Genomic DNA, 25,510 nt, shown 5'->3' with positions numbered 1-25,510 from the left:
AGTATTTCACTAACTATAGCCAGATGTTTATGAAAGCAGTGACTTCTCTGATACCAGTTGACAGCACCTGCTATTAATAGTGGGGCTGTCCTTGGGTATTTTGTAAAAGGAGACATGGTCAGATGAGTGAACAGCAGAGAGAAAACAGGGGGAAAGGATATCCCAGAGATGATAAGGATAAAAGCACATTACTTGGTCCTGTTACCCCCCGGTCCCTGCCTGTCTCTGCTACAACCCCTCTCTCACTGGTTATTTTTATCCTGGGCTTGATGTCACAGCAGCTGACCCCACAAACTGGACAGCCCCAGACCTTACAAGGCCCAGACAGAAGACTGTTGCCAAGTGACCACCTGTGTTTTTACCATACCACGGGCCTTCCTGAACCACACACACTGCCTTTGTCATCATTCTTACCACTTTTGTATTAACGATGACGATTGGTTAAACCATTATATTGATATTGTTTGAAAATCCTCAATATGGCGAAATGTTGTTCAGGAATGTATATTGTATAGATCTTGTATAGTATTATATTACATCCTAAATGATAACATTTTATATCTATGTTACTATAAATATACTGCAACCCATTCATAATAAGTTTCAGTCTGGGTTTAAAATTAAATAACAGTGTGATTGGGAGATCTACAATGTGCATCCAACACACATCATAGTACTGTATGTCTTGCTACTGTACAATACTTCACAACCAACAATAAAATATGAAGCACTAAAAATGACATTGACAGAAAATTAACTCTAAGGTCAGGTAAAATAATGAATGTAACAATGGGATGGTGAACAGGGAGAGTGGAACAGAGGAAGTGAGCCATGAAGAGCCATAGTATGAGGGGAAGAGGAACACAAGGAGAGGGAAGGTCAGAAGCCTGAGTAACAGCTGCATAGGAGAGAGAGAGGGAGAGAGGGAGAGGGGGAGAGAGAAGGGGAGAGAGAGAAAGAGGGGGAGAGAGGGAGAGAGAGGAGAGAGAGGGAGAGAGGGAGAGAGAGAAAGAGGGGGAAAGAGAGGGAGAGAGAAGGAACAGAGCAAGAGAGGGTGAGAGAGAGAGGGAGAGAGAGGAGAGAAAGAGGGAGAAAGAGAGGGGGAGAGAGAGAGGGAGGGGGAGTTATGAAAGGCTAGAAAAACAGATGTAGACTGGTAGAAAGAAAAGGGGTAATGTAGTCTGTGAACTTTATTTGCAAGTGAAAGCAATTTTACAGCATTCATACAAAGGCACAGTAATGCGAAAACGCATATGGTTGCACTAGCATACTTGAACAACTCTATGCATCATATGACCAATATACAATATCCTAGTTACCACTTTAAAGGTCTTTTAGGAGGATAAAGGATAATGGAATATGAATTATATGGACAGCTGCATTTTCATATGCAATGCTGGGTCTGTTTTATTTATATGTCAATATCCATTTTTCCTTACTATGTAATGTACTGCAATGTATGCAATTTCCGTCAATGAATGTAATGTACTGCAATGTAGGTAATTTACTGCAATGTAATAGAATTATGCTAGATTGTAGTTCCAGTCAGCTGAACATGGAGTTTCTTTTTGGTCTTTTTAATTGGTTTAAGCTTGAATAAGAATACTAAATAATGCTATTGATGTTCCACATCAAGACCCTATGAGTGAATTAATGATTTAGAATATATTTTCAATAATATGTGTTGGTCTTTGAATTACTTTGTTGCAATAATTACAGCTCCCTGTAGTCTTCCACTGAGGTTTTTTTGAGAGAAATAGAAGGGACAAAAACTGGCTATAAAGTTGGTTGTGACTTACTGAGATGTGGGGAGATGGGTTGCTTTATATCCAACTGATAAGGTTGATTCTCTGTCCAGTAATCCAATATGTTCAGCTAGTGTTGGATACAGAAAGGGTCATTTCATTTTGAATACTGAGATTTTAGTCATTTCTAAAATTGCATTTGGATGGTGTTTCAGAACTGCTTCAACGTGATTTGTGGAAAATAACTCCCTATCATTACTTCATGACCGTGGGACTGTGGGAGATCTAATTAAAAATTGCATAACTGGCCCCACTAATTTGGTTGCCTTTATAGCTATGTGTATTGGTTGTGAAATGTGTCCATTACTGGACATTCCATTTCTAGAGTGTTGTTTGTTTTAACATTAAAAAGACCGTTTTTTCATCAAAAATATGACATTGTATATTAATGTTTGTTTGACAAAACTATTGAGTAAATATTCAAGGGCCCCATGTAAAATGTCTTAATGGGGTTTTTCTACTCTCTGATCATCACATTCAGGGAGACAGTGCAATATAATGGCTCAAGAACAGGGCTTGTAACCCAGAGAGTGGGGATTCAATTTGTAGCTGGAGCACTGGCATGATATCCTTGGATTACCGTTTTATTGAAGAAAGTATAAACCAGAATTACTTCAATAAAACAATTCAGCTGTAGAAAGATTGTATTTAAACTGTATACCCTAATTTTCTTTGGATGAGAGCATCTGCTGGAATGTATCATGTGAATTGGCACTTACAAACTTGTAGAAATACTATATTAGTGTTGAAACCATGATTGACAAGAGACTTCAAGATCTTTTTTGCTTTAATTAATATGGGTAAACATCAAAGTGCATTTATTGCATGAGGTCTGAAAGGGGGTGATATCAGTACCACTGGAAATTTGACATTTCTGTTATTCGTAAGGTCTCACTCTGGAACAGATATCAAATATTATATAGTAGATATACTGTATGCTATTTTCAAGCCATATTTTCATGCATGCAGTGCATTATTATAAACTGTTCCATCAATATCCATTAACCACAGAAGTTTTACCCAGCCAAGTTCCTCCCAAGTCATATGTTTTAAAAGTTACTGCATGTGGACTGATCTAACCAAAACAAGATCACAACAAAGCCAGAGAGGGCCTGCACACCTTGGTAGAGTTTTTTTTACAGGTGCAGCTTTTTTTGAGGTTAAACTAGTAAGTAAGGAAAAAGCGCAACACTGCTACTTTACAGAGTCACCACTTTATTGGCAGACGTGCTGACGTTTCGGCACTAGGCCTTCATCAGAGTCAATTTTAATTACTATTCAAAATCATAACTGACATATCACCAGAGCCCCAAAGGCAGGGCTGTAGCTGATGAGAGATGGGGTGGGTCTTCCCGGAAAGTAGACTTTTCCTGATACAACTATTATGCTATCAACAATGGCAATAAGGCACTTTTTATTAATATATTTCCAATATCAGCTACATTATATATATTTTCCCTGCTTTGAGAATTCTAATAAAAAATGAAACATTTTACATTTTATTTAAATGTAATCAACAAAATATTTTATTTAGTTTTAGTTTTTATTACTACATAAGGGAAGCTTCATTTAGGAATGTTGGATATTGTTCGATATTTTGGGACAAGTTTACTTCCGATTGCTGTGTGAAGTTACCATAGAAAATGGGATTTGAAATATTTGAAATATTTAACATTTTATTTATTTGTTATTTAAGTGTAATGATCATCGGTTTTCACCCCAATAATATGCTTTCTCTCTCTCTCTAGCAGTGTATACTCTCTGTGTCAATTTAATTTTGAGACCCACAGGGATCCCAAGGAAGTTCAGCGGAAAACCCTCTAATCAACCGAACATTGGTTCTGACCCAGGGGAATGGGTGTTGAACCTGCCCATTACTGCTGGGGTGTGCAAATCTCAGTCTACTAACTGAGCTTGTTTAACAATTGCAAGCAGACAATGATAGGTTAAGGGCTAGTTACAGAGGCTAGCTCTGCACAGGTTAACAATGCATCAACATCAATAACCCTCTAATAACCATTTGTGGCAGGTATTTTTTAGTCCTGATTCCTTGAGGATAATGGCAAAGACTTTTTGTTCATTTGCAGAGTCTCTCTCTCTCTCTCTCTCTCTCTCTCTCTCTCTCACTCTCACTCTTCTATCTACCCATGGATGTGTCACGGCGTGTGGCAGCTTTGTTTCTGTATGATCAGTTAGATGGAGAGGCCAGTTTAATTATGTTTCCACCCCCCAACCTACCCGAAGCAACCCTGACAAAATATTTGAGATATTGGGTGTTTTCCTTGCAGAAACAGTTCTTCCAGAGAAGCCATTCACTGGGTAGAAGATTGGGAACATTTGTGTACTTCAAGGACCAGAGCGTACTCTTGTGATTCCCAGGCTCAGGTGGTGGGTGAGTGTAATGCTGACAGCTATGCAGTAACAGCTAAATCTAGAAATGAAATGTCAGAGTTGAAAGAGTGCTTGTATAGACAACAGACCTAATTAGATACTATCTTGAAACAATCACAATCTGACAGTAGACCCATGTGTTTGCACTGTGATCAACCAGGTCACATTGGCAGATATTGTTGCACAGAACCAGCTGGTGCCTCTGGGCTAAATGGGCGGGGAAGGGCAGATTCAAGACAGCAAAGGGGGGCAGTTACTTGTGTTTCAGAGCAGCAGGGAAACTAGCGCCCTCTGGTGTAGAAAAGGGGATTCCATGAGCTCAACTGTATACCTGAAACATTTTCCAAAGCTTATTATGACATGTCCAGTATGGGATATGGAGGGTGTTAAGGTTTCTTGTCTACTTGGTACGGGGTCAATGGTGACCACCATTTCTGAGAGCCTCTTTAAACAACACACCGTCTTGGGGAGAAAGGCAGTTGCATGAGGTTAGTTGGCTCCAATTAAGGGCTGCAATTGGTCTAGAGATCCCCTATGTGAGTTACCTAGGCCTTGATATGCAAGTCTTGGGCAAAACCCTCTTAAGCATGGGTTTCTTTGTGGTAAAAGAAGGCTCTGGCCCACGAGGTAATAAATCTAGGGCTCCTGGTCTCCTTGGTGAGATGCTTTGTCAGAATGCCACTAGCTTGAATGTATGTCACAGACAGGCTTCCTGGGTAAAGGTCAGTGGGCATGCTTCCATCCATGTTCCTGCTGGGTCCCTAAAGATGATCCCTGCTACCGGTATACAAAGTTTTGGTAGGGCCCTCTAGTCCACTTTGTTTGAGCCAACTACCAGTAGGTTATCAAATGGCCTCTTGGGCTTTTCTGGCAGTGGAGTGGAGAGCCCATAATTAATGTTGAGACCCAAGATATCTGGCTCCCATGCCAAACCATTTTAGGTGTACTGCCGGGTGTTAACGTTACATCTGACGTAGAATTTGCACAAAGTCTTAAAAGATACACCTGTTGCACCAACTGGGTGTAGAGCTACGTCAGGGTGTAAATTCTATGCCTACTACTATTTCAATTACTCGCCAGGTCTCTGGACAGAGAGTGTATCACAAAGCAGCAAAATGGAGTTAGCTGTAAAAGTTCACTGAGTACAATCCAAAACAGCAATTTCAGTTTATCATCCACATTTGGAAGGGTTATAGGTTTTGTTCTGCTTTAATTCTGTTCTGTGAGTTACCCCCAGAATGCTGCACCATCTTGAACATATCAGCACTACATTTCATAGTAAATTCTGCTTTTCAGAATACCTTAGGGGACACAACTAATGTCAGCAAATAAAACAGTAGAAGTAACGCTATTGTAGCCAAGCAACGCACACTGCCAGCTATATGATATATGATACCATCTACATCATCAAGGTAACAGTGAATGAACAAGCTCATAATTTCCACCAGTTTTGAAAGATGCCTACAACATTTGAAGTTAGTACTGGGAAGGCTAAAGGAACATAACCTCAAGTGTCATTTCTTCTCATCCGTCAAGTCAAATACCATGGTCATGTCATCTCAGTGGTAATAGACCCAGAAAAGATCACAGTGGTGGCTGAGTAGAAATGTCCACAGGTGTTGGCAGAACTTCAACCACTCTTAAGCCCCGGACACACCAAACCGACGGTCGGCGTCGGTGCCCCCGGAGCCATCGATGAGAGGGCTCTCGCCGACGGAGCCCTCCAAAACACGCCGACGGAGTGTCAGCGTGCGGGACACATTAGGCTTTTCCACCTATTGCCATCATTTGGGGACGGTTTTTCCTGGAGAGCTGTATCCTTGGACAAGCTGATGGGAGAGTTGCAAAGTACTCAGAAGAGGCCGGTGATCGGTTCTTTAGATGGACAATGGGATGAAGCCTTTTCTTGTTTTGAAGACCAAACTGGTGAGTGGACTGGTGCTGGGATGTGCAAACTTTTCCAGGCCATTTACTCTCAAAATACTAGGAGCAGAAATACTAAGACCACCAGGGGCAGAGAAGGCCAGGTGCATTTGCCAGTCTAGGGCTGCATCCATCGCAATATGTCAAACTAATTAAATGAAACTTGCACTACTAGCTTGAAAGTGGTCCGTGATTGAATGATTTTGGGAGTATCTGCTCTGGAAGAAATTTAAAAGACAACAGACAAAAAATCCCCTTAACAAAATCCCCAATTTTTGCAGACTGCAAAATTGGGGATGGTAGAACAGCACTGGGCCTCTCAATTGGTGCTATTCGATTTTGAAATCAAATGTCGGCCAGGGACCATGAACCCGAATGCAGATGCCCTCTGCCGCCTGCCAGCCCATCCTGTTCCAGGATCCATGGTCGATGTTGCTCCAGGGATCATGCACAAGCTGCCCATATCAACTATACTGAAGACCAATCATCCCTCCTATCATCTCCTGTTCTACCTCTGATGCCTTCCCTGTCAGGGAGAAAGCAGAACTCCAAGTGCTGCAGGCAGCTGGCCCAGCCATCGGGTGTTTTTGAGTACTGGAAGAGAAGTGCTCCCCCTACCAATGCAGAAAGGAAAAAGGGTCCAGCTGAAGCATAGGGACCAGGATGGGGTCCCCTACAGGTTAATCTATCCACTGATGGCAGTACTGGGGTCTTGCATTTCCTGCTGCCACAGTGCTTCTGGAGGGAAGTGGTCTTGGTGCCCCACAATGATCCATAAGGGTTGTGAGTTGACCACAAGTTTGGTGAAGGAACGGTGCTGTTGGCCTAACCTGAGGCAGGATGTAGAAAGGTAGTTCTAGGAATGCTAGGTGCTGACCTTCCCTGGGAGTCTTCTGGCATCCTGGCCATTAGAAGTGGTGGCGATAAGACTTCACACTCTTGGAAAGGGCAAGTGGTGAGTAAGAGAACATGTTGGTACTTAGTACTCTTCATTCAATGTACTGCATCTGTACCTAAAAAGTTTGTAATCACCTTGCCTTTTTTGGATTTAATATTTTATTTTCTCTGTTTGTAATCAAACAATTCACACGTGGTCAAAGCACAAACTATGTATTTTTTTTCATAGATTTTGCTTTCACCCTGTAATAATTACAGCACTTTTATATGTAGTCCCCCATTTCAATGTTTCAGACAAATTAACAAATAAGAGTCATGTTTTGTATTTGGTTGCATATCCTTTATCAACATCATCAGTATGGATATCTAATTTTCAGGTTGTCCGACAAGCGATACTAAAACTCCTTGCATTTGATTTGGATTTCTATGGTAATTGGAGGTTGGAACAACAGTGGCTTCAGAAAGTATTCAGACACCCTTCAGTTTTTTGCACACATTATTGTGCTATTGTGTTACACCTGTATATACAAGGTCCCACAATTCACACTGCAAGTCAGGACAAAATTGGATAAACTGGCCAAATCCAGGTGTGCAAAACTTGTAGGGACGTACCCTTGAAGCTGTAATTGCTGCCAAAGGGGCTTCTACATAGTACTGAATTAAGAGTCTGAATGAGAGATTTCAGTTCTTAATTTGTAATACATTTCCAAACGTTTCTAAAAACAAGTTTTCACTTTGTCATAATGCATTATTGAGTGTATATTCATGGGCAGACATGGCATTTTTATCAATTTAAAATTAAATCAACAACACCAACAACAACAATAAAGTATGGAGGGTTTGGACTACCAATATTAAATAAATACAAAGGCTAATAAATAATGAATTAAAATGACAATTAATTCATTTAAACCAAAATTAATTCATTAAATCCATAATTAATTAATTGAAAAAACCATAAATTAATTTTATTACACTATTTAATGAATTCATTTTCCCGATCTTGTTTGCACTGTGAAATAATTAAATCAATAATTAAAACGTCACCCATCAAACCGAGTGGGTGGGCCTAACGTTTTGATTGGTTACACCGAATAGTCACGGCCACGATAATGAGCATGATTGCGATCGCAAGAATTAATGCAAGTTCAAATAATGCAGGAATTGGTTGACTTTGAAATGATCCTACGCAGAACAAGAGAGCTTCAAAAATAAAAGTAAAAAAACATATTCTGCGGCCGAAATCAAACACTACACATTGTACATGCATTTTTAAAACTTAGCCGAAATATATCCGTCGATTTTAACTACGTTCTGCTAAGCAAAGGTAAAGGTAATACTTGCTTTCACCGCTTTGGTTTGAACACTGCCCTTATGTTTTTCTTGGGTCGTGACCTAGTGCAATGTGCTGTGGGAAACCTGTGCCGGAATAGTGTCCAGTGTTTACAGACTTTGATATTTCACCGAATGTAGTGTGTCAACCGGGTAGCTTTCATACAGCGATGGTTTCGGACGTACTAATACTATTTTGACAATCTAAATAGTAAGATAGTATGCTATTTCGGACGCAGCCACACTCTTGGCACCAGAATAATGTTACCAGTTCTTGCTGCCGTCCTTGTCAGTGGGTCGATGACTGTACTAAATGCATAGCTTTCAGTTGTCTGAAACCCCGCATAAACACCAAAGAAAAACGTAAGGAACTTAAATCACTTTTTTTTTTGGTGAGGCTGAATGTCTTGCCTCCGTTATATAGATAACATTAGTCCTATTGTTTTTTATCGAATTAAGCCGTGCCACTCAAAAAATAGCAACCTGCAATGAAAAGTTTCGTTTGAGCCATTCGTGACGTGCCGCCAAATCCTGCATAAAAGTAAGAAAATTAAATCCTGAACTGATCCGTCCCTCTTGTTGATCTAGTCGGCAAGAGCAGACACGCCCACAAAAACGTCATAATCTCTCCAGGCTCACAGCGAGGTGGAAAGTCTGGCGGTGTTTCCACAAGAAATAAACAATAAGTTTGTCTTTCAGAATGAAAGTGGTCTAATGCACATTGCCAGAGCAACTGCACTGAAGTAGCAAATTAACTCCTGATGTACTTGAGTGGCCCAGAGACATTACCTTAATCCTCAGTAAAAACCTGCCGCACAACCTGAAAATTACTGCTCGAATTGGCTGTGCAAAACTGTCGCGAGAAACAGGAAGAGTGGCGTCAGAACAAGCACAAATCATTTTTGATGGAAACTGCTTCTGGCTACCACTGAGGGTTTGCTACACAGAGCAAATTCATTGTCACAAAATAATTCTTATGGTGTTCTGCCCAAAGTGTTTTTTCAAATGTGCTATTTTCAAAAAACCTAGCAAAGTATATTATGGAAGCTGAGATCTACTCTAAGTCTACATTTTGGAGTATTCCAAGCACTTCGGACCATCTCCATTCATGCACCAGTAACCTTGGTGTTCAGGCAATTGAACTCTAGGTTGATAACCTCTTCTCCTATACAGTTGAAGATTGGGTTCTCAGCTTTCCAGTCTTGTGTTGCCGTTTCAACATAGGCTCTCATGCTTACGGTTACAAGTTCTAGGACTGTGTAGGGAGGTACAGTTGTGTTCAAGGAAATACATCAGTAACCTGTTATTGTTATTAGTAGTAGTCATATTTCTGCATGGCAAATACTTTACTTGTAGATGTAATAGAAAAACAAGACCCAACTGTCATGACATGCATACTGCTTGTTCTGAATAATTCAGCAGTGTCGAGTTTAATTCGAGAATTCATTAATTCTGTGAAAAAACAGGTGTCACTAATTGTTCTTTATTAAGGTAGAAGGGAAGCAAATGTTTCACATTGTTATAAAATATATTTCCTTCTGAATTGGTAAGTAAAATGGGCCGTTCCAAACATTGTTCAGAGGAACAATGTCATTTGATTAAAAACTTGATTGGAGGGGGATAAAGAAGTTCAGAAAATTATAGGATGCTCAGCTAAAATCTCAAATGCTTTAAAATGGCAACAAAAACCCGAAACACACGGAAGAAAACGAGCAACTACGGATCTAAGAATAATCAGAATGGCAAAGATTCAGCCATTCATCAGCTCCAGAAAGATCAAAGATAATCTACAATTATCTGTAAGTGCTGTTACAGTCAGAAGACATTTGATCGAAGCTAAGCTATCAGCAAGAAGACCCCGTAAAGCACCATTGGTGAAAAAAGGGCATGTGAAGAATCGGTTCAAATTTGCCAAGGAACACATCAATTGGCCCAAAGAGAAATGGCGTAACATTCTGTGGACTGACAAGTAACATTTTTCTTTTCGGGTGTAGTGGTTGTCGACAGTACGTCAAAATACCCCCGGGTACTGAATTTAAGCCACAGTACACTGTCAACAGTGAAACACTGTGTATATCTACAGAAATCAAGAGCCATGTCACAAAATATTTAGCAATCAGTGGGGTAACTAGGTCTATATGGTTTTGAATGAAAAGAAACTTGTATTAGTGTTCTTGATAGTTACTAGGTATTTCTAGAATTGACATTACAGAGTAAGGGTATATGATGGGAAAGGTTAAATACCCAATAACAAGTGATAGCTAGTTTGCAGACTTCCCAGCAACTTTGTGAAAGTCATAAATCAGATTTGCTATATTAAATAGACTTGCCTTAAAACATGGTTGGCAATATGAGTACAAAATCATTTAGAATAGATCAATGGCTCAACACTGGAAATTGAACTAGAATGGTATCTTTGGCATTACTCTTTTCTACTGTGCAACTTAGAAACTAAAGACTAAAATACCAATGCCCACCAATAATGTAACCACAATAAAAAATGTTAAACGCCAAAGTCATTCAGACTAATCACATTACTTTTAGAGGAAATAAAGGACAAATTGACAAAAAAACATACAAAGTATTTTTTTTATTTCCTTCCTGATAACAGAAAAGATCTGCAATTTCTTGGAAAGCAAAACACATTTTTTTTTTTTTAAATCATTAAAATGCAGTTTCTTTTTTTCTTTTTTATTTATTTATCATTTTTACCTTGATTATTATACCCAGCAACAGTGCATGGTGGAAAAGGTCCCTGATATTTTGAAGACCCTCACCGCCTTAAACTCACATTATCTATTACCCGTCCCATTACATTTCTCCCTGTCCAATAATAAAAAAAAAACCCTCAGCAGAAGTCTAATAAAATAACTAAATCCATCAAAATGCTAATTGGAACACAAGCCATCATGTATAGTAATCTCATTGGATGTTTACATTTTGTTCAGTAATCCTGCAAGAATGACACCAACAAAAGGAGAATTTCAGAAGTGTTCCTGTGAAATAAGATCAGCTAAATAAGATCCCAAAAACTTCCATATTCATAAAACTACCAAAAAAGGTCCCTTAAACCTTGAATTTATAAGACTGGCTTCTAAAACATACTTGCTTTGAAAATACAGTGATTGTCCATGTACAGTACAGTTTAACAGTACTATAAAAGCCTTCATTTTATAGAAATCCAGAAAGGGATGAATTATTGAAATACCAATTTCTCCCTCTCTTTAATCTAGTAACATTGTTTCACAAGAACTGTACAGTACCAGTTCTGCTCAACACATGTCCTTTGGGAAGCAGCACCCTTCAAAGACAATTGCAATAATGCATGATTACATTATACACAATATACAATTCCTATCCGGGGCTAAAAGAGAAATGGTTACTTCCATTGCATCCAATACATCAGGCTTTAGATCTTATGAACTTCTATAAAAAGGGCCCTTGATGGCATTAAAGCACCACTATATATCCATCCATGTTCTACCTTCACATGTATGAAGGGTATTTACCCTGGTTTGACTGAATTCAGTCAAAGTACTTAACAATGGTCCTCATGTTTACAATTAAGTAGCTGCTAGCATATATTCGGCTGGTATGTTACACATAAGCAGTTGTCTCCTGACCGCCTCAGAGAGGGGTCTGTAATGTTGGTCCTGGGGGACCACTATACAATGCAGCCCGTAAGTGTTTGGACAGTGCTACACTTTGTTCTTTTGGCTCAGTACTCAAGCACTTTAGTAATAAACAATTCATGAGGTTGGATTGTCACCTTTCATTCCTATGAGGTTCTGTGAATTAATTACATCCATTTTTATACAGACAGCCATTTAGTAATTGGACAGTTTGCTTCTCAGCTATTTCTGATTCGACAGGCGTATTCAATCACTTCCTTAGGGCATAAATAAGTAGTTCTGATTCTAGGCGTTTGATTGCCTTTTTGTCAACATGAGGATCAGAGTTGCACCAATGAAAGTCAAGGTAGCCATTATGAGCCTGAGAAATAAGAAAAAAGAAAAAAGTTTGGGACATAGGCCAAACCATAGGCTTACTAAAAGAAAGTATGGAACATCATTAGAAATAACATTGGTATATGTTAGTATACCATTGCCTTGCTGTGGGATGAAGCACTATCCAATGAGTTTGGAAGCAGAGAAGATGCTTCTGTACACTTCAGAATTCATTCTGCTGCTGCCATCAACAGTTACAATGTTGATGAAGGCAAGTGAGCCAGCACCCGTAACCTATAACATCCCCAAAACATTTCACAGATGGGGATTTGGTTCTTGGGCAGTTCCTTTTAGCCTCCATACTCTGCTCTTGCCATTACTCTGATACGTCAATTCAACCATGTGGTCACCTGCCCACAAGTATTTTTGCTACTACTTGTTAACCTGTAACAAGGCCATCCTTTTATTCAACTAAAGAGTAGTTTGCATCTTGCAGTGCAGCCTCTGTAGATTGGTTTGAGAGGTCTACTGCAGAGAGTAGCCACTGACACATCCACACCTGCCTCCTGAAGAGTGTTTCCGATCAGCCAGACGGGTTTTTTCTTTTTTTTTTATTCATTATGACGAGAATTTTTTTCTTGACCTACCAGCCCAATTGCAATTATTGAGCTCACCAGCGCAGTCTTTTTTTTCTTAATGATGTTCCAAACAATTGATTTGGCCTACGTCTATTATTTAACCTACGTCTCTTCCCGTTTCTCAGCCTTATGATTACTTCTTCCACAACTGTCCTCATTGTTTTCCAGACAATCACAAGCCTAGAATCAAGACAAGATACTGAAAGATTTCTTATACCTGACAATTACTATCCAATTACTTTTGGTCCCCTAAAACGGTGGGACTATGTATAAAAAGGGATGTTTCATTTCAAATCCGAAGTCATTCATTTCAAAGTCAAAAGAAAATAAATAGAACCACTGTCCAAATACTTATGGACTGCACTGTATATGCTAGTTTTTGTTCCAACCACAATTGCAATCCCAAATTTAACAGATTTCTTTTTCTTAATTGGGTGCTTTCATGTTCAGATGGATTATTTACCCTCTTAAACCACATTGTCAGACATAGCTATGCTTGTCATGAAGGAAAAAAGTTCCATGTTCACACTGTGCTTATTAAGCAATATTGCAAGTATTGCATAAAGAGGTAACAAATGTAAACTGATCAAATTCTGAGGAAATTCTGAGGGGAAAAAATAAGCTATAAGCAGTAAGTTCTAAATTTTTTTCCCCCTTAAACCTGACACAATGAAGCCTTGTTGTTTGCAATATACAGTAGCACAATAAGCGTAATGTGAACAGTTTTCTTCATGCATAACTATTTCTGACAATGTGGCGTAAGAGGGCAAATAATCCCACTATACATGAAAAGCACCAAATTAAAAACTGAGCAGATTGTTAAAATTCAATTGTGGTTGGAACCAAAACAGCATATACACAGTGGTCCCACAGCATCAATGTTGCAGACCCTTGACCTAAAAGATATGACACACAACTCAGGAAATGAGGGTCTGGATCAGTGAATATATTAATGATCACCAGGGGGAGCCACAAATCCCATTTGCATTATCCAGGAACCAGTCACCAGGCTGACACACTCTTGAATGGAAAAGTCAATGAACTCAACCTCAAAACGGTACACAATCTACTGTAAACAATTCCAACTGCTGTCTAAAAAGATTGCCTTTTTAGAGTTCTTGCCTCACTATAAAAGTAGCTAATGAGACTAACCAGCTGCTAACACTTGAAACCTGGTGAAAAAGCAAGGAGAATCTGTTTCACAGACAAAACAAAGGACTAGATATCAAACGTACTTGTTAAAGGTACGCCGGGCAGAAAGCAATTGACAGTTGTTTCATTTGGTGAAAGTCTGAAAGCACAGACAAGGGGAAGGTGTGAAACTAAAACTAAACTAAAAGCAAAACAATGGGCTTTGGGGAACAATCAATCATCAGGATGTGATGGGTGTACACACTGTTGGAGTTTTTGAGACAAAATCAGAAGCAGAGATTTAAATGACCTTTGATACAGAGAAAACATGAAGGAAAAAATTACAACAAAAATAAGTTGTAATTGGTGACAAAGGACACTGACAGAAGCCTGGATTCAATCAATGCATGTCCTTAATCAATTAAATGCAAGCACTCTTTTTTAAGAGTGTGTACAGTGATCACTAAAAGTACTAAATGTTGTGCTTGAATTTTAAAAAGTCACTTGCATTTCTCTAAATTAAGAACTAATACTGACTGCATCTAGACCACAGACCAAATCTGGCAGTGTAGCAGGTATTCAACTGTTCCTACTCCCATAATCAGGCCCAGAACCATTCCAATAATCAATTATGTATTTTCAAATTCTAAAAGAAAGCACAGGAGCAAGACCTGGAACAAAAATGAAGCAGAAAAATACAGTATTGTATTAATTTTACAGGAAAAACAAACACTAAGCAGGTTAATTTTAATAAATCTTACTCTTTATTGATTTCTTACTTCTAATGGAAGGCTAAAACATAAAATACCTCAAATAACCAGACAATTATTTACCATCAAACCTAAACTCCGTATTTCAATCTCTGACTTTTTGTACGAATTTGCCAATGTAATTCTATGCACATCTCGATACATAAAACAAGCAGTTCAGTCACTCTTTCAGCAGAGTTTGTACCAACTGTTTGGCAATAAAACAGAATGAATGTGTCAGCGTGTGGCTTTTTTCCCCAAACCATTTAACCCCCTACTCAAACTCTCCCAAAGACATGGAAAATGAACAGTTCAGGATCTCCTATAAACAATAAAAAACATGCTCCTTCCTGCCATTCCCTGTTCATTTAGACTGGCTCACCGCAGTATTAGCCGACTCAGCACCCACCCTGAAAACAGTGAGAAACTGTACTTCCTCACCGTGGAGACTGGGGAGAAGAGACAAGTGAAGGGGGGAAAATAGTACACATCTTCTTTCTCTCACACAGACATTCCAAAACTGTTATACAGCGCATCTAGAATTTATAAAGAAGAAACAAAAAAACAAAAAAACAAGACTAAACCCTGGGTACTGTTTTGATTTGTTGCTATTTGGAGATAGAGAGAGGAGGAGGGAGGTAGAAAATGAAAAAGGTGTACAGCAGGTGTTATTTCTTTGCTTTTCCACCCTTGGCAGAATTTCGAGGAGGAGTGACTGGACGCCCGGATCCCATGCCCCCCCCCGCCCCGTAGGAGTACAACTTCTTGTCAGCAGGCTTGAGAATCTGTTCGAGAGAGACCATTACAAAGCATTAATACAACATGCTTACAAGCCAGCCAATGACCAGTGATGACAGACTGACCATGGTACACATCACCATCTTATAAACCAAACACCAATGAAACAGGAACAGATAAAACTGAATTATTAACCCTAAGAAAATTATTTTGCCATTTTTTTTTTGCACTGGAGCTTTGCGTAATCAAAAATACCCCCACAGGAAACCAGAGAGGGGTCCAACGATCTCAAATTCAAATCATAAAGTAGCCAATGAAGGCAACTAACTAAGCAAATGCATGTTCGACAAACGTCTGGAAATGCAACACAAAGTGAAGGAATAAAACTAATAAATGTTCACTTTGTTTTATACGACGTAGCAAAATGAACAGCCCATGACCTTACGCCTGCCACGTCATACATCTTCTGAGACACATTACATCATTCAAAATAGCATTCATTTACTTTGACTGTGGACCACATTTAATGAAATCCAATTTAACAGAACACCAATTGGCTTCAAAACAGTTAGCCAATACAAGCAAAATTTTCCCCTAGTTGACATAGACAGGCACTCACCTGGAAGGAGCACATGAGGGTCTCGTCTACACTCATCATGGCTCCAGCATTGTCAAACTCACCGCAGTAGTTAGGGGCTGAGAACAGTGTTACCAGCTGTCTCTTTGCAAAGAATTCATACCCGTCTTCTACCACCTGGGTGACACAAAGGTGGTTAATGGAATTCTGATACCACTTTCTTAGAATATAGAACAAACATCAACAGTAATATATAGGATGTACTAAGGCATATAAAACATATTTAACAAAGACAGCCACAGAATCTGTGTTTAAGAGGAGGATGCCAGAAAACTGGAAATTTCATCTACACTCCAAAAGTCCTGGTAGTCTCTGACCTGATGTGCCCTGCAAATGAGGTCCATATCGTGTTTGTGCAAGAATTTGGCCACCACATCAGCTCCAAAGGTGAAGGAAACGCCGCGGTCGTTTTCACCCCAGCCCAGCACATCCTTGTCAGGGTCAGCCCAAAGCAAGTCGCACAGCAGGCCCTGGTCCGGCACGTCTGTGGGTCGCATTACTCTGCGGACCTGCTCCATCGACTGCAGGTCAGGGGACAGGCCTGTGAAGAATCCACCATCCACGCTCATTAACCCCTTACTTACACAAATACTAAATCTTTTTTGGTTCATATACCACATTCAAGGTATAACCCAGAATTATCTGCCAAGTAAGTTGAAGATGTTTAGCTGGGTTGAATAAAACTTGCTTAGTTCATGAAAATTTTAAGACTGTATTCTGTAACTTCAACTGCAACTTTGAGTAGTTTTAACTTGATATTGTGTTAACTTGATGCTAAGTCAAGTCAAATTCAAGGTTGAGACAAGCTGGTAGAAATGTTTTATCTACACCTTTTTGTGCATTGTCATAATGGGGGGCAGCCATTAAATCCCCCCCCCCCCACTTGAGTATCAGAGAAAATAAAGGGCAAACTGAATTGTTCCCGATTCGTCTACGGTCTGCCTATTGATCAACAGTGCAGATGTTTCGGCTGGCGGAATGCAAAAAGACATCTTGTACCTCCATGACAACAGAAGATTTTCTCATCGACGATGGCAGCCACTGGCAGGCAGTTAAAGCAGTCTGTGAAGGTCTTCCACAGCTTAATGTTATACCGCCTCTTGCCTACAAGCATCAACATAGAGCGGGCGTTTACACAAAGAACCCTTACCTATAAAGCTTTCTGCAAAAGATACTCAGATAAAGCAGATCCGTACAGCAGTGTGGATAAATACAAATGTGTGCCCGTCAAAGATTGAGAACACAGTAAGTCTGGAGGGCACATTGCATAATATCATGACTAATTTACACAACGCATGCGGCTGTTCACCCCACACTGACTTCACTTACACTCGTCGTAGAAACCGTAGATGCGGTTGATGGAGGCGCACTCGTGGTTGCCCCTCAGGAGGAAGAAGTTCTCAGGGTACTTGACTTTGTAAGCCAGCAGAAGGCATATAGTCTCCAGGGACTGTTTGCCTCTGTCCACATAATCCCCAAGGAAAAGATAGTTGCTCTCAGGAGGGAAACCGCCATACTCAAACAGTCGCAAGAGGTCGTAGTACTGACCATGGACGTCACCTGCGATGTAATTGCAGCAACATTTTCACTGCAAGTAAACGCCGATACGGACCAATATGCAGACATGTAACCAAGATGGCAAGCATTTTATAGTGAAATTATCCCACGGACAGTGACCTGCAATCGAATCAATTTGACTTACCACAGATCTTGAGAGGGGCCTCAAGTTCTAGCAGGATTGGCTGGCTGAGGAATATCTCCCGGGATTTCAAGCAAAGGCCGCGGATTTCATTCTCTGTCAGTTGCACGTTCTTGCCTGGCCGGGAACCTTTCACTGGACATGGGATGGACAAAATATTAGAGTGTACAAAAGATTCTTTGTACAACCAAAGTTATGCACTTTCAAATACTAACTTGTATTTTTAACCCCATGATTAAATACAAATAGTAAGGATATTTTTTGTAAAAAGTAAACAATTCTTCAGTAAACCGTTAAATTATTACAATGTTGTACCTTATTTAAGTATACCTCGATTAGAACTATTACTCACTGTCAACAATTGTTTGCAGCAATAAAATGACAGTGCATGCCATAATCTAATGCAGGCATACTTTAAAGAATCACATGATGCAAGTCTGAAGCGCAGAATTTACAACTACATTTTCATGAGACATTTTAATGAGCAACAAGAACATGGAGATCGTAATATCCCCTTTCCATGTAAAATAGCAGAGGCCTTAGTAACTGAAAATACCAACACGTCTACCACCATGGACAGCAGAAGCATCAAATAATCCCTTAAAATAATTTGCCTCAGCCTTTCCAAAATAATTGATGATAAACTTCATGGGAATATGGAATGTGAACAAAAACACATTTTTACCATTTAAGTAATTCCAAGTGAAGAGCATATTTTAGAAAAACCTCCCTCTTCATTGTCTAAGATTTTCTACATTTGTTGCTTTTTATGAATTATGAAAGTCTGCAAAGTTTATCTGAATTCTACTTAGTTCTGGGTTATGCCAGTTTACAAAACATAAATAGCAAAAAATACACTTGCGAATTAGCATTTCATTTTAGAGCATTTTCAGCAGCCTGAAAAAAAGGTATCACCAAAATTGGTGGGGGTGTACATCTTCAGAAAATCTTTTCAGGTTTAGTGTCATCAGAAATAATCTGAGCGCCTAAAAATGCTAAAATATGCAGTTATGAGTGTTTCTTTGCCTACTTATAGTGCCAAAATTTGGGTTTGAAGTATTTTGAACAATTGTATACATAATTATGTACAAACAACAGGATTTATAGACTTGTAGAAGGTACATTTGTGACACTGACCTGAAGTTGGCACCAGCCACAACTTGGGCTGCCTGGCTGTACATGCGGGATAAGTAGCAGCAAGTTAGCAGCAAGCAAGATATTTTATAAAACTATAGCAGGGCTGTCTCTAGGTGTAAAGTTCATTTTGCTGCTAAAATGAACTTTACATATTTTTGGTCCTCGGACCAATTCTGTAACAAGCTATTCCAGTGTAAACGATAATACAATTTAGTTACAGATAATTTTCAACCTGTCCTTTAAGAAAGAAAACATTTTAGCAGCAAAATGAACTTTAAACCTACTATAGTTTTATAAAATATATAATTTGTAGCTTGCTCTTACTTATCCCACATGTATATCCAGGCAGCTCAAATTGTGTCCGTTTGTGGCTGGTGGCAACTTCAGCAAAGTTCAGTTCAGTTTCACAAATGTACTTTCTACAAGTTTATAAATCCTGTTGTTTGAACATCATTATGTATACAATTATTGTTCAAAACACTCCTAGCACTTCCTAAAATACTTTAAACCCCAGTGTTAAAGTGCACTCAACCAGAATACTTTAACCATATGATTGGCCTTTGTCCCAGTGCAAATGTGGTTAAAATAGGCTGATTAGGTGGACTTAAGTCTTGACTGCTTATGCTAAAGTTAGCCAGGGAACAAATAAGCAACATTGAGCTTCAAGGGAGATGGAATCTGAACCACAGGGAAATTGGTAGTATAAGCATCTGAAGTAGTTGGCAATTCATACTGGAATTTGCTCATCTGCCTTCAATTAAGCATATACTGTGCACAATGATCAGAATACAGAAAGAAATCAGAATATATTTTCAAGAATCAAAAATAATGACACAGCTGATATCCCCATTACAATTCAGTAAAATCCCTTAATACTCTACACTAGACCACATAAGCAGAGATGCTGAAATATATGGGCCCTAAGCTCCAAGTCACTACTCAAGCCCGTGTTTTACTGACATCTGGAATAAGAGACAAAAGCAGAGACCAAAACAGAGCAGTAACCTGGGGTAGAAATTCTGTATTAAGTATTTTTGGGGTAGCATATAGTTTAGTTCCAACTGCAGACAAAATGTAAAATGAGGCAGTGACAGCACTTCTTTCAGGACAAATCAAAGATAAAAATAAATACAGAGAGGGTGCCTAGTCTATACAAATGAATAGTGACGCTTAAGGATAGCAATCTTTTTGGAGAAAATGTATTAAATCGAGGGGAAATTTGTTTTTATTTTCCCCTTTGATTTAATAAATTTTCCAGAGAGAGGGCTGTAATTAAGAATTGTCACATGTAGACAATTTGTATCATCCTTAAACTATTAAAGTCAACACGTCTCTTTTATCCACTGTCCTCTACCTAGTTAAAGCAGTTTGCTTACGATTGCCATCTATACACGCAGAAATCTACCTACTGCAATAGGGACTAGGCTTGGCTAACTATGCACCCAAACTAGCGCCAACTTAGCGAAGCGGTTTCAATCATTTGAAAGCGCTCTCTATCTTGCCAGCTTTTGCAGCAGCACACAACTTTCTCTGCCTCAGTTGATGGTGCCCTGGCTACAAGTTACCCGAGCAAAGTCAATACACTTTAGTTATACAGAGTAGCTATATTTAAACTAGATAAAATCCTACTATTTTAACACATTTCTCACGTCATATTTGTTCTTAGAAAGATTGTAGTCATTTATTGCAGACCAATTCTTTGAGATCTTGGCTTGTATCATCGGTTCTTGGTGCCTTGTGAACTTGAGTGCAGAACTGTACTAGAGCCATGTATGATGATGTTAAGGGACAAGAACAGATATTGAAACACCCAATAAATGTTCCAAAAATCATTCTAAGAAAAACCTATTAATATATATAATATAGGCTATATAGTATATATATATATATATATATATATATATATATATACATATACATACACACACACACACACACACACACACACACATATATATATATATATGTGTATATATATATATATATATAAAATAAAAAGGAAGGCTAGAAATATGCGTTTTAACTGCATCATTTCATCTCATCTTAAATATAGCTACAGTGTATTAACTACAGTTTATCAGCTCAGTGAACTTGGAGCCAATTACTAGTCTGTGTTGTAAAGGGGCGCAAGGCAAGCAAAGTTATGGTGCATTCACTGCTCATGATGGAAGGTTGGAACTCGATGTAATTAGCATCACTCCGACTATAGTACGTCCATGCATGCTCGGAAAAATGGGTGTCACTATTAGCTTTGTTCAGCAGGCACATTTGTTGTCAACTGGAAACCTCAATCCATTAGAGGTTTCCAAGTTTCGGAGTTATGACATTTTTAGCCGCTCAACTGGACTTTGCCTACCGTTTTGCAGCGTAACTGCATGTCACAAGCTGCAGTGGCTCTCAAATACACAGAACTGCGTCCTCGGTCCATGGTAGATCATGAAGACGTACTTCACAAGTATGGAAGTCCAGACAAACACTACACACAATACATGTATACTATAATTTGGCATACATAAGGCAGCTTTTGTATACAAGCAAAAAGCGAGATGAATTACTATATATGCAGCAACTTTAAAAGCAGCAGACGTTGATGACGGTAGCTAGTGGATGTGATTGAATAATGAAAACAGAAATAGTTCAAACATAAATATTTCCATTGATTTTAACTACAGTCCGCTAAGCAAAGTTAAAGAGAATACTTGCATTTAACAGTACAATAGGAAAGATTGTATTAAAACAAGACCATTGTAAATCCCTTCCTATCATTGAAAAAGGCTCACTGACATGTTGACTCACCCTTTGCCTGCGTTTATCGTCCTTAAATTCGGGTTTCAAAATATACAGTTGACGGACCGACACTGTACCAAAAATTGTATAGCTGTAAAATAATTCAAGCTCATTGGTTGAAAATGGGTTCCAATTGCCATAGCCAATGGAGTTTTAACGTCAGCGTGTTCACAGAGAAGGGGGAGGGATAAACACTGTTGTGGTTTGAAGGTGTTTGTTGGTGCTATCCCTCTCTTGACTGTTTGAAGTTATTACCTATTGTACCTTTAAATTGTTCCAACTCTTTCATTGCTTTGGTCTGGACACCACCCTACTGTTAGCTTGGGTTGTGACCTAGCGGGACACTTGTACCAGCCTAGGCTGTGTTCAAAACCGCATACTTGGTATACTACATTTCAATGACAATTACTCTGAAACGTAGTACGAGTAGTATGCTGTTTCAAGCACAGCCTCTGCTATATCACCGAATGTAGGGCATCCGGGTAGTTTTAGCACACTTTTACACAGCTATGGTTTCGGACAAACCAATACCATTTTGAAATCCTTAATAGTATGCGATTTCGAATGCAGCCCCACACTCAGTAAAACACCGGAAATAAGTTTACAGAGAAAAAATATCCTACTTATCTTCTCATGCAGTGTACTCATGGTCGGCACATCGCCTGGTAATATCAGTATATTTGGTAGACGGCACATATTTTGAGGACACAATACTTACTAGACAAAGTAGGAGACCGTTTCGGACAGGCCAAGACCTCTGTTGAATTACTTATAAATTTTGTCACAAAATATCTCATTCAAATGAAGGGAATGTGTTAGTGGAACTGAATCCAGCCTATGTAGTTAACATACTGTATATACATTTATATCATATAGCAAAAAGCGAAGCTAAGTCAGGGCCTGCTACCATTTATAATAGCTTCTTCGCGCAATGAAGATGGGAACTATCAAATGAAACATTGCGAACGTTAGACTATCCCATGTATTTAAATAGTTTTTGCCAACTTTCAGCATGATCATGTCCACCGAATATTTAATTAACGTTAGCTAGGTTTTCATTTCTCCTGCAAGTTAGCTAGCCTAGACTAAATTAGTAATTAGCTAGCTAGCAGGGCTTGTGAAACCAATTGGTGCCGTATAATCTAACATGCTAGCTAGCAATATTAGCTACGTTAGCTACTAGCAGCGATAGCTTGCTAGTTCTAGCTAAACCAGTGCAACTGAAGTAGCGCTAAATAAGTTAACGTTAGCTACTAAATAAACTAGCTAATTACTAGTGTGTAGCTAGCTGGGATTCCATTGTTAACTAGCGAATGTTTTTTTTGTAATGTTCTATGTCTGGCTTACCGGTAGTGTAACGTTATGGGCTTCCAACCCATTATCTTACCTTCAAGCAGTCGCTGTATTATGGAGTCAATGTTTAATTTGTCTGGCTCCGCCATTTTAGCCAATGTCCACCTATGTAGCTTGCTATTTCTGTGCCGTTTTCTTATACTCCTGGGCCCGGAAACTTAGTATTAGCTTGTTAGTTTGCCAAACGAACGTTAGATGTTCCTTTGTGGTCGATAAAACACGACCCCCACAGGTAACGCAGCTAGCTATCAATCTAGCTTGAGTTCTACTGTAAGTTAGCTTGCTAGGAATCAACCTAGCCAATACGAAACGAGCTTGCTTGCTTAAAAAAACACATCCAGAATTAAAGGGGATGAGTATAAGTGTGGTTCCGAATGTCCACGATTTGAGTAACAATTTCTTAAAGTATATCAATTTCTCTCCTCCACGAAACTTGAAGGGCAGCGTTCGAGAGGGTAAACGAGTACAACATAATGTGTTCCTTGCACTTTCTCACAACTGTTGGGCTAGCGTTTGAACCCACATTTCCGATTCTTATTGGATACATTCTGTGTCTGTCTTAAATGAATACTCCCGCCTCCGGTTGTAATGATGACGTCGGTGGAGTCCAAACATTTAACGCGATATTTCTTTTATTTAAAAAAAGGCCAAAGACAATCGTACATACAGCAGCAATAATAATAATAATAATACACGTATTATTATGAAAAAACTTCTTCTTCTTCTTCTTCTTCTTCTTCTTCTTCTTATTATTATTATTATTATTAATAATAATGAGCTTAGCTTACTACTACTACTACTACTACTACTACTACTACTAATAATAATAATAATAGTTGTTGTTCATTCATATTTTTATTTTGTTAAAATGAAACTAAAAAATCATTCTTGGATTTTTCATAGAAAATATGAGCCTTACAAATAAAATCATATTTTTTAATGAGTTTCCATGTATTGTTACCCTCTGTGCTTTCCGTAGTCTCTCTCTCCCCATTCATTCCCATTAATTTGTTTCATTTCCATTACATTTCCATTTTAGTCATTTGGCAGATGCTTTTAATCCAAGTGCATAGGTTCTTCCACAAGTTAAAGCTTTACATCCATAACTAGTAAAGTACACATGAAGTGCTGTTCTAAACAAGAAATATAGTCAATGTAAGTGTTGGGTTAGACAAGAGGGATATTCAAAGGGCGGGGGGGAGGATCAAGAGGGAGGACTAAAGTACAGTTTGAAAAGGTGTGTTTTTAATCTGCATCGAAATAGGGGAAGGGATTCTGCTGTCCTGACAGTGGTAGGCAAGTCATTCCACCACTGAGGAACCAGAACGGAAAACAGGCATGAACGTTCAGCTCAACCGCCAGGTGCTCGTAGTGAGGGAACCATAAGGCAACCAGAGCTGGCAGACCGGAGTGGTCTAGCTGGGGAGTAGGGAGTGATTAAGGATTGTATTTAAGGTGGGGCAGTCCCCTTAGCAGCCTGGAATGCCAACACTAGGGCCTTGAAGCGGATGCGTGTGGCAACAGGAAGCCAGTGGAGGCCAATGAGGAGTGGGGTGACATGAGCTGACCTGGGCTGACTAATGATCAGGCAGGCTGCAGCATTCTGTACCAGGCAGTGGCCTGTAGTGTAGTGGTTAAGGTAAACGACTGGGACATACAAGGTTGGTGGTTCTAATCCCGGAGTAGCCACTATAAGATCCGCAGAGCCGTTGGGCCCTTGAGCAAGGCCCTTAACCCTGCATTGCTCCAAGGGAGGATTGTCTCCTGCTTAGTCTAATGAACTGTACATCGCTCTGGATAAGAGCATCTGCCAAATGCCTGTAATGTAATGTAATGTACCAGCTGGAGGAGCTTGATGGCACAAACTGGGAGACCGGCTAGGAGGGAGTTGCAGTAATCCAGGCGGGAAATGACGAGCACCTGGACTAGGAGCTGGGTGGCTTTCTCCGTGAAGAGATGACGGATACGGCGTATATTGTAGAGGAAGAACCTGCAGGTTCTGGCAGTAGAGGATACATGTGGAGCCAGGGTGAGGCGGTTAGCAAGAGTCACCCCAAGATTCTTGGCCGTATGGGAGGAGGATACTACAAAGTCCTCAACCATCAGTGAGGGGTTGATTGTCAGAGAGGACTTAGCAGGGATGTAGAGAAGCTCAGACTTGGCAAGGTTAAGCTTCAGGTGGTGGGAAGTCATCTACACAGAGATATCAGCCAAGCAGGCAGAGATCTGTGTGGTGACCTGGGGTTTCACTTCTTTTCACCTGTTTTCACCTGTTTTCACTTCTTTGTTTTTGTGCACACCTGATTGTGATTTCCCCTCGTTATCCCTGTATATAAGCCTGTCAGT

At 39.5% G+C, this 25,510-nt stretch overlaps 1 protein-coding gene across 1 annotated transcript; it reads right to left on the bottom strand.

Moving 5' to 3' along the window:
• Positions 1-10,923: 10,923 nt before the first annotated feature.
• ppp1cab (protein phosphatase 1, catalytic subunit, alpha isozyme b) lies at positions 10,924-23,708 on the bottom strand. The gene is made up of 7 exons (XM_061230811.1): positions 23,199-23,708; positions 17,891-18,022; positions 17,518-17,748; positions 17,188-17,292; positions 16,506-16,729; positions 16,171-16,305; positions 10,924-15,598 (listed from the first exon to the last, which is right to left on the bottom strand). Exons 1-7 carry the CDS (start codon positions 23,251-23,253, stop codon positions 15,482-15,484), a joined length of 999 nt encoding a protein of 332 aa, XP_061086795.1. The 5' UTR covers positions 23,254-23,708; the 3' UTR covers positions 10,924-15,481.
• Positions 23,709-25,510: the final 1,802 nt, after the last annotated feature.

Source organism: Conger conger, chromosome 2, assembly GCF_963514075.1.
Source record: "Conger conger chromosome 2, fConCon1.1, whole genome shotgun sequence".
Classification (NCBI taxonomy): domain Eukaryota; kingdom Metazoa; phylum Chordata; class Actinopteri; order Anguilliformes; family Congridae; genus Conger; species Conger conger.
The sequence above is the reverse complement of the archived record's forward strand: the minus strand, read 5'-3'. Positions and strand labels throughout refer to the sequence as shown.